This window comes from Dendroctonus ponderosae, unplaced genomic scaffold (genome assembly GCF_020466585.1).
Source record: "Dendroctonus ponderosae isolate FM_Combo_2020 unplaced genomic scaffold, Dpon_F_20191213v2 Dpon_F_20191213_10, whole genome shotgun sequence".
In the NCBI taxonomy this organism is placed as follows: Eukaryota; Metazoa; Arthropoda; class Insecta; order Coleoptera; family Curculionidae; genus Dendroctonus; species Dendroctonus ponderosae.
In genome coordinates, this window is record NW_026017111.1 from 727,161 (window position 1) to 736,645 (window position 9,485).

A 9,485-nucleotide genomic window follows, 5' to 3' on the forward strand; every position below is an offset into this window, starting at 1 on the left:
AGAACTGATCGGGTTCTGATGAGAACAGTGTAAGCGTTCAAGCAAACCACTTCTGAAGATGCAAGCCACTCGTGCTTGCGAAACGTCAGGAAGAAAATCGATTGTGCGACGGCCTAAAAACCCGAAAAACCTATTTGAAAACCAGTCTGCAACTTGTGCTGCCTAAGACAGACAAGTCTTCTACGCGCCCCTTAAATGTCGGAGCAAGACCAAAACATCGATATTCTTTCACAAACTGGTTAGAGCCAACTCGAACTCACCCACAATAAAATAAGTAGCTGGATCGTGGCTAAGCTGGCAGGAGATCAGCGACATGGCGTATTCCTGCGGCATAAACTGATGCGCCGCTAATACTTCGAAGGTGTTTTGGTCGATGATGAGCAAGTTGTGGATTTCCACCTCTTGTCCATACTCAGCGGCCGCTCCTGAAAGTTGAATTTATTGAAAACTCCCATTGCCTTGACGGGTTTGAGCGGCTCCTACCCGCAACAACCGAACTCGATCCTCCGGATTTGTTCACAGCAGATCCAGACGCGTTGCTAGACACAGTTACAGCTTGCGTCATCGTGGAGGCGCTCTGTCTGACCGGGCTCAGGCCTGTGGAATCTTGGATGTCTATCCGGCAGGTGATCACACCAAAAACCTAGCAGAAGATGCAATTTAATAAACTAGGCGCCCTTGCAACCAAGCTTAACTTAAACATACCTGGGTGCTTTCCTGATAGGCAATTCTGCGGGGCGATTCCTGCAGCGGAATCGTTCGGATATGCAGTTTTTGGATTTCATCAATAGTTCCTATAGTTACTGAGGTGGCCGTGGCCAGAGCTAGACTGCAAAAACAAGTATAAAAAGCTCGTTTTTTTTGTAAAAAAAAAACAAAAAAATAGCATACCTGTCGGGATATGCTTCGGAATTCAACGAGCACATTTGATTCACTTCCTTTAAGTTGACGTTGGAGAACACCAGCTTGTGATTGGAGGAGTAGATAACGGTGGGCCTATCGGAGCACGCGAACACATTGGTCGAGTTCAGCGATCTGAACGTCCGCAGAACAGTGGGTTGCGTGCCTAAAGTCACTTTCTTCTTATCGCGCAAAACGCCTGATTCCCTATGCAGCAAAAAGTAGTACATGGAGCCGTCGCCCAGCGCACATAGAAGATAGTCGTGTCCCTCGAACGTGGCCATGAGAATAGAGCGAGGCATTATATCTGGAATGTTGGCAAAAATCGCATGATTATCGCGCATACGTCGGCTCTATGGGCAGCTTACCGCCTCCAAGCAGCTCTTTGTAGGCTTCTTGCAGAGTGGGCAGGTGCAGGATGCGCGCAGAGTTGTCGGTCCACAGACCGACGGCAACAATGTCGGCTACGGAAGAATCTGCCAATGGGCTGATGTCCAGACAGGACACTTCCACATCGAGCGTCGTTTCCCTGCAACGATGCCATTGCAAATCGATTTTCCCCAGGTTCCATCTATTACCCTTTCAAAATTAATTCGTTCGAGTGAATCTCCAAGTAGTAGACCTGATTTCCAGTGGACACAACCAGTTGGGACTCGTTGCAGGCCACGATGATGATGTTTTTCTCGGTCGGCGGCCTCCATTCGGATACGAGGGTTTTGCCCCTAATCGTCACCAATCGGGCCGATATAGGAGTGACCTGAAATGACCAAAAAACTGTAATTCAACTGCAAAAAAACCACAGACGCACAAAGAATTACAGAAAAGTAAAACAAGATCCTAAAGGCTGTTGCCCACAACTCAAGTTGAAGCAGAGAAATTTAGGGGTAAAAAATCTATTGAAACTCTGAAGACTTTCACGGCCGGTTAAATCACGTTTAGGAATGTTTTTCGGGGTTTGAAGCCGTGGTCTATGGGAATTTCTTCCTGACGTTTCGGCCCCAACTGCGCTGGACATTATCAAAGGCGATGAGGCTGTGGGCGAAGTGATCTCCCGTGCTTTCCGACTAAGACTGGTTCAACCACTGGATCCCCTGTCGTGTTGATGTTTCCAAAATGTTACAAAATTTTATCTGAGAATTCCGATTCTGTTTCTTAATCGCATTTTAAGGCCCAAAATTTTGACTTTTTTGACTGAGTTCAAAGTCGTTTTTTGAGACTCTCGAGGCCGGTTGCACAAAACTAGTTCCATCCCAGTTCAAGTTGCGCTCGAGACCAGTTCAAATGTACATTTCAGATTGCAAACTTCAACTATATTTAAGCAAAGTTAAAATTCGCGTTTGAAACTTTGGCTGGATTTCTGGAACTTTTGAATTTAACGTTTCGTTCAAAGTCGAAACTTTAGTGTCGCAAACATCCAATGAGCTTCAAATTGAAAAATTATTCACCATAGTTGGCCAGCTACGGTGAATTTCGTGAATCTCCAGGAGTATTTTGTCAAACATCTACGATAATCAGACTGTGAATGCTTTCAGGGCCGGTTAAATCACATTTAGAAATGTTTTCGGGCTTTGAAGCCGTGGTCCATGGGAATTTCTTCCTGACGTTTCGTCCACAACTGCGCTGTCGCCGCATAAATACAGGGGATTCAGTGGTTGAACCAGTCTTAGTCGGAAAGCACGGGAGATCCCTTCTCCCACTGCCTCATCGCTTTTGATAATGTCCAGCGCAGTTGTGAACGAAACGCCAGGAAGAAATTCCCATAGGCCACGGCTTCAAAGCCCGGAAAACATTCCTAAATGAAATCTATTGAAACTGTTGTACTTTGGGGCTGAGTTCCATCAAATCATTGATGCTCGCTTGTTGCCAAACCATCCGCTTGACCGGCACTCACCTGAACTAATTGGTTGTGGATGGCATTGCCGCAGTAGAAAGTCTGCTGATCCGATGTGAACCCCGCAATGTCCGTTTCCTCGACTTCCTCGCCGTTCAGCGACAAGATCCTGGTCTGCCCGACAAACGCCAGCACCAAGGTGTCATCTAGCTTCTCCCCTGGAAGCCATCCAACATAAAACATCGATCTTGCCGTTGTGGAGCCCACCTACCATTGGCTTGCAATGCCCACATGCCTTTGATTCCCATCAAATCAATGGAGGCGTGCTCCTGAATTCCGATGCCATTCCGGATGATCCTCAGCGAGCCCTCCTTGAAGGCTCCTGAGCATGTGACCAACTGGCCTTGACTTTGTCGCTCCAAATCCACTACGCACATATCCAGAATGGGCGCGAGGTTGGTGAATGTTTCCATGACCGTTACGTAGGAACTGTTCTCGTCCACTTTGGTGTTCAATTTGACCAGCTGTGAATCCCCCAGGCGCGATCCGATGAAAATGACGCCATTGTCCAAGTAGGTGATGCACTCGGGGATGGCAATTTCGCCTGGAAAGTGCCCTAAGTGAGATCGGCGCCGGCCTGAGACCTAACGGGACAAACCTAGTAGGCCCACTTTGAGATCCTTGACCAGTTCCTGGCCACCTTCCGGAGTCTCGGTCTCTAGGAAGAGCATGAAAAGATGGCCCGCCATGTCTCCAAGGAGATAGCGGTAGCCTCCTGGGTCCACTCTGGCGTAGCACGTGATGGTGCTTTGCTGAAGAGAAGGAAGATTGGAAGAATGCCACTTGAAGTCCAGCTAAAATTACCTTGATAACAGCCGGGGCGACCACGACGCAGGTGACCCCATCGTGATACAAAATGCTCTCCTGGCCAATAACGATGGCGCCCCCAAGCGGAGACGGTACAGGAATGACCATGGAAGCCTCCGTTTCCACGTTGTCCTGCCTCCAGAACATCTTGACAAACTCCTTGTCGCGCAGCGAGATTTCGTGGGTTTTCACGTGCTTGCCGTTAACGTCCTGATGGATCAGTATGAGGGTGGGATTTGCGCATCCATGGAGAAACTCCAGGTCGGACACATGCAGCTCATCCATCCTGAAATCCCCACGCCAGCATTAAAACCGACTGATCGAGCGCAGGTTCGTCAAACATCCACCTTAAATTCGTCGCCTTCAGTTCCAGATTGTCCTTGTCCAATGGGATGACCTTAAACAGCCCATCATACAGCCTCAAACCGATCACTCGAGCCTTTGGATCGATCACCGCCAAAATGCCAGTTTCCGAAGGCTTTCCGATTCGGTCTGAAACGTCGCCGTGCGCTTTCGTGAGGATTTCGAACCCGTCCCCTGAACTGACACACTCCAAGATCATTGCATTGTATCGGTAGGTGACGATAAACAGGAAATCTTTATTTTCTTGCTGAAATTGCATTGGTTATTTGATGTCCAGTTAGTCCGGAAAATCTGAGAAAATTACCTGCGGTCTGAACAGTTTCATAACAGCCACCTTGCCATAAAGGCCCACTTCTTTTATGGGGCGCAGCCCCTCTGGTGTCACAAGGTAGATGTCGAGGCGGTTGCTTTTTGCCACTATTAAGTTTAGGTCTGTTGGTGAGGTGAAATTACCTGGAAACAACGTCGTGCTGATTTAAATCCCTTGATAAAACAAACAACATAATATACTAAATACAAGATTTTACCCCCAGGAGTGAGACACAGTCTTCCTATGGACGTGCGATATTGCTATACAGGTACTTTTTTGAAGAGCACACGTTAAGAACTAACCAAAAACGGTTTAACGCTGGCATGCTTATCGAAAACTTCCGTAATCCTAACTAATTATAGCAATTGCAATGAAAACTTCCCCTGATATTGGAGGGCCAACATTTTGGAATTTGGAACCGATTCTACTGTCCTTCTTTAAAACATTTGTAGCTCTCGCCCCTTCACCTAAAAGACCGTCAAATGAGTACAAAACTCCTAACTCTGTCAAAAAAGTTCCCTCGTCTCCAATCACGCTATTCCCTATCAATTCCTTCGCATGTACCCCATTTTGAGGGTTTTCCCTAAACAAATTCGTCCAAGTAACCCAAACACAAAAGCCCTGCTTGGGAGCGTGCTGAATCTTTCGAAGCGCACAGCGCAGAAACCGCAGTTTCCCTCACACGTTGAAGGCTTTTAAATGAACCCTTCTGCTGGTGCGGTGAAAACTGCCCCCAAAACCCCTCCGGGTACTCACCAGTGACACAGGCCGTAACAGCGGTCGGCTGATGAGCCGTAACTACGTAATGGTACGACATTTTGGACCCCAAAACCTTCTAAATCCCTAGCTAGTGTCTTCGAGACATGAACAACCTAAAAATTTGCACTGAGGGGGCTTCGAATTCGACTAAATTAGCACTAATACTTTGAGACAACATTAACACACTAATGCCAATAGCATATAACCTTTTCCTCTTCTTGTCGTGCACAATGCGCTTCAGCGTACCAAAATGGCGCTCTTAGATGTGATGCTAGTCATTTTATAAATAATAATCCGCCGCTTACAGTAATTAAGCGTATGCTAATTAAGGCCGCAATGATAATTAGTAATTTTTCCCCATTAGGTTTGATGCAAACTTAATTTATTGTAGCTGTTAGCGGGGACGTAAGGCGTAAAAAGCAGTGGTCGAACAAATGCAGTGGTGCCGGTTTTGCTAATTGCCCCTACTGGTTCGATTGTTTCATGTGAAGGGACGAAGAGCGATGGCAGACGTCAATTTTTTTGGTTTTAGTTCGAAATTTACAAAAATAGAAGCTTTAGCTAAACAATGAGCGGTCAAAAAATCGGCAGATTCCTTAACAACTACTTCGTGCTTCTAGTAGGCGTCCCTTTGATAGTTGGCATTCATTGGGGCTGGTGGAAAATACAGCAAAATCCCGAGTTAGTGGACGCCCAAGACCGCAAGAAATTGCCTTTGTTCACGGTGAGCCCTTGAAGAAAACTGCGCCCCTTTCCTTATATTTGCCGTCTGCATCTACCAGCTACCAACAGTTGCTTACTAGGCCCTACGGGGTCCCCCTTCAAACTCGCCCAACGTTGTTTGAACCCCCACGTTGGTTTCAACCCCATTTGCTGCGCTTATCCCATTGGATATTTGTCAATAGCATCCCCTTTCGCTTCCAGGTATTCCAAGACTTGCAGGCAAAGTGGGCTGGGGTTCCCAGGCCTACTGATAAGACCCCTGGCAATGGGCCTTAGCTGGAGGTTGTTCCTATGTACATACAGTTAGGGAGCGTCACTTTACTAGAAGGGGCTGCAGAGTTAACGAATAAAATGTAGTTTTTGTTAATTTTGTTTATTGAGAACCATTTGAAAACCACATCAAACTGCAATTGAAACCAGAGTGTTTCAAATCAGTGAAACACTGAGGACTTTCCTACTGGTTGGGTCAATCAAACTAGGCCTGAGTAACACTGGGTTGAGTGGCGCTATTGAGTTGTTGTTGCGCCAACTCCTAAAAGGTCACTGAGTTACCCAGGCCTAGACCAAACTAGCCTAGATCAAACAACTAATAGACACGGTTGGTGTTTGTAAAAGTGGTTGTGCTTAAGTAAAAAGTGCCTGTAGTTGGATTACAAAAATATACAACCACTCACGTTGAATGGATTATTTACAATCGTCTGTCGAAAATCGCGGTCAACTACTTGAAGAAGTTGAATTTTTGTCAAATCGTCGGCAGATGGTCCAGCTTGGACTTGCCGTTGGACTGTTGAGCGCCCGGACTGATCGATTTGCTGTTGAGAGGCAGCTGAGGCAGCGACATTGAGCCTCCTCCATTGCTGGAATTCTGCCCCAAAAAAACCCGTTACATTGTCGGTAAAAATGAATCATTTATATGGTACCCGCGATCGATTTCTGGGCAGTTTGTCCTCCTTTGAAGCGTCGCTCTCCTCATCGACTTTAAAGCTGAAGTTCTCAAAGTAGGAGTGATTCATTAGCTCGGTGCATGTCCACCGTTTCGCCGGGTCTTTGTCCAGGCATTTCTGCAAACCAAGCAATCAGTTGGGAGTTTTTTCCCGTCGCCCAAACAGGGGCGGATTGAATTCATTTTTTCGGTTTTTTTTTTAGTTGCAAAATCCACTTGAACATCGTTGGATAGAGAATTGGATCCGCCCTTGTCCCCAAACTTGCTACCTTTAGAAAGTCGATGATGGTCGAGCTGCACATGGGCAGCTTCGCTTCCAAAGGCATCAGCTGCTGCGGCTGCGGCAAAATGACGCCTTGGAAAAAGTCGTTGCTTTTAAACGCCTGCATGTGTCTAGGCAGGAGGTCCCCAACAGAACATCTGATCAGGTAGAGCTGATCTACATCGGACTTTCCCGGCCAAATCGCTTCGCCTTTGATCAATTCGGCCATCACGCAACCTGCAAACAGTCTCCATAACGCATTTTCCCCTTGGTAAGCTTTGGTCCCACCTATTGCCCATATGTCTACAGGGGTGCCATATTGGGTGTCCCCCACCAGGAGCTCAGGAGAACGGTACCATCTAGTGGCCACATAATCTGTGTAGTTCTCACCAGGATCTGCAGCAAATACGAATAGAATCGTTTTGGATGGATGCAGGAAGGATGTGGCATGTGTTTGTGAGCTCTTGTTGAACAGAAAACGTAGAATTTGGCACTCACTCAACATCCTGGCGAACCCAAAGTCGCACAGCTTCACAACGCCTGCAGCAGTTAGCAGGATGTTCTCCGGCTTGATGTCCCTGTGGATGCAGCCGTGCTGATGGCAATACGAAACTCCCTGGATGGTTTGCCAGATGATCTGCTTGGTGAGCAGCTCCGGTACCCCCCTGGGGTGCTTCTCCAGCTCGTTCAAGACGGTGCGCTCGCAGTACTCCAGGACGAGATGCAGGCGCCGTTTGCGCCGGAAAACCTCCAGCAGGTTCACCAAGTTGGGATGTTTCAGGTTCTGAAAGTCCAGTTTAATGCGCTACGATGATGGGGGTTTATTCCCAGCGGAACGGTACCTTCAGCAGGCGAATTTCCCGAAGAGCGATTTTGCGGATCAGGGGGTCTTCTTCGCTTTCGGTGAACTTTTTGATCGCCACTATTTCGCCAGTATCTCGGTTCTTGCATTTGTAAACCACCCCGTAGCTGCCTTCTCCGATTTTGCTGATTTTCTCGTATCGTTCCATTACTTTGGATGAGGGTTTCGATCTGGAAAGTGACGGGTTTGTTAGATTTCAATAGGGCGAGATACTTTGGGCCTGGCAACAGTTGCCAGCAACTCGGACAGATCAAATATTTAGAGTTTTTAGAAAGTTAATTAATCCAAGAACGGACATTTTGAACGATTTTTGTTTGGTGGCAGTCGGGCATTTCCATGAAAGAAAGAGTAACTTGGCTAAAACTGGAAAACTCTAAAATTTGAAGGCATTTAAAAATAGTAGTTTTCGCCCTCGTATCGAACAATATTTTTTATTCGAATAAAGGACACAACACGAATGAACAGAAAGCGAAATTTGAATATCAGACACTTAGCCTCAAGATTATGCCAAAATTTCATGTTTTCCGTCCCGTTTTTGCTCATTTCTCGGAGGCAAAATGAGCAAGAAAGATAATTTGTACGTCATTCTAGAGAGAAATAAATGGGCTTTTTAGAAAGTGAACCATGGATGGGGAATTGTGGGCAGTTTTGCAAAATCCACTTGATCATGACGCTGCTTTTCCCGAAGTTTGCAAATGCACTTTTCAACCCGATTTCTCTCCACCAATGGACGTATGACCTTTGCCCCCGCAGTTCCAGCCTTGAACTTCCAAGCGAGAATTACCCAATACAGGAATTTTAAATGTTGCTATTGGTCGTTACAACTAGAAACTCTAATCTACCTGAATGAAACAATCGATATAAACTGTCTGGCTCAATTGTTCGGTAATTACCACGTTGGCTGGTTTAAGTGGAGCTTCAGAAGGTATTAACTAGGGGATCGGGTTCTGTTTTTTATGCAGTTTAACAGTAAATGAATGGGTTCGATGTGATTTCTTAAAGGTAGACATGAATGCGAAAAAACGTGTTTCCTGCCTTGTTGCTATGACCCAGTTTGTGTGATTAAAAGCCCGATTTTCCTAAAGAAATGATGGCGATTTTCCGAGTTGCCAGCATGGCAACATTCTGCAGTATTCTATGTAAAGAAGCTTGATTCTATGGGTCCACATACCTTTTGGATAACAACTGCACTTGGTTACCGAACAGCCACAGTTTACCTTCAGTCAACCATCTGTCCATTAGATTCCATTCACTCAACTAATGGAAGCTAACTGTGGATCCACTGTTGTGTTGTGACTTGTAGCCATGGAGACTCCATTACTCAATATTGATGATTGTGGGTGTTTCGCATAGAAACGTTCATAAGTTTCTGGAAAATCACTTAAGAGTTTTTGGTTGTTTCGGCTCCATCTAGCTGTGAAAGGTTTTCTGGAGGTTTAATTTTTTTAAGGACTTTAGGAGAATGACTCTGATATTTTATTGGTGGAGCAGCTGGCGGCTCGTGGCCTTTTCCAATTTTCAATCCGCTCTAATCGGCATTCTTGACCGGCTTGCGGTGACATTGAGCTTCGCATATTTTGAATATTTCCAACAGTAATAACGGCTGATTTTCCATTGTTTCCCAGCAACATGTCACGCGATCTGTGTTCAGGATAATTGTTTTTT

At 46.1% G+C, this 9,485-nt stretch overlaps 2 protein-coding genes and 1 long non-coding RNA gene across 4 annotated transcripts in view; 1 reads left to right on the forward strand and 2 right to left on the reverse strand.

Moving 5' to 3' along the window:
• Nucleotides 1–5,250, reverse strand: part of LOC109536975 (DNA damage-binding protein 1) — a 6,945-nt gene extending 1,695 nt beyond the window's left edge. Inside the window, exons 1-14 of one of the 2 annotated variants that reach the window (XM_019903475.2) lie at nucleotides 5,196–5,246; nucleotides 5,028–5,143; nucleotides 4,266–4,414; nucleotides 3,946–4,208; nucleotides 3,596–3,884; nucleotides 3,390–3,543; nucleotides 3,003–3,335; nucleotides 2,792–2,949; nucleotides 1,479–1,657; nucleotides 1,269–1,429; nucleotides 892–1,207; nucleotides 706–829; nucleotides 484–643; nucleotides 261–425 (exon numbers count right to left, since the gene is read on the reverse strand). In XM_019903475.2, the coding sequence (XP_019759034.1) occupies nucleotides 261–425; nucleotides 484–643; nucleotides 706–829; nucleotides 892–1,207; nucleotides 1,269–1,429; nucleotides 1,479–1,657; nucleotides 2,792–2,949; nucleotides 3,003–3,335; nucleotides 3,390–3,543; nucleotides 3,596–3,884; nucleotides 3,946–4,208; nucleotides 4,266–4,414; nucleotides 5,028–5,088 (2,512 nt within the window). In that variant the 5' untranslated portion in view covers nucleotides 5,089–5,143; nucleotides 5,196–5,246. Of the gene's footprint in view, nucleotides 1–260; nucleotides 426–483; nucleotides 644–705; nucleotides 830–891; nucleotides 1,208–1,268; nucleotides 1,430–1,478; nucleotides 1,658–2,791; nucleotides 2,950–3,002; nucleotides 3,336–3,389; nucleotides 3,544–3,595; nucleotides 3,885–3,945; nucleotides 4,209–4,265; nucleotides 4,415–5,027 lie in introns of both variants that reach the window. The other variant, XM_019903474.2, reaches the window with a different exon arrangement.
• Nucleotides 5,251–5,511: 261 nt separating this feature from the next.
• On the forward strand, nucleotides 5,512–6,120 carry LOC109536982. Its single transcript, XR_002171886.2, has 2 exons — nucleotides 5,512–5,754; nucleotides 5,955–6,120. It is a non-coding gene; the product is annotated as an uncharacterized LOC109536982 (long non-coding RNA).
• Nucleotides 6,111–9,479, reverse strand: LOC109536981 (cyclin-dependent kinase-like 4). The gene is made up of 7 exons (XM_048662069.1): nucleotides 8,992–9,479; nucleotides 7,801–7,990; nucleotides 7,457–7,742; nucleotides 7,247–7,354; nucleotides 6,966–7,195; nucleotides 6,674–6,814; nucleotides 6,111–6,618 (listed from the first exon to the last, which is right to left on the reverse strand). Exons 1-7 carry the CDS (start codon nucleotides 9,057–9,059, stop codon nucleotides 6,496–6,498), a joined length of 1,146 nt encoding a protein of 381 aa, XP_048518026.1. The 5' UTR covers nucleotides 9,060–9,479; the 3' UTR covers nucleotides 6,111–6,495.
• Between the last annotated feature and the right edge of the window lie 6 nt (nucleotides 9,480–9,485).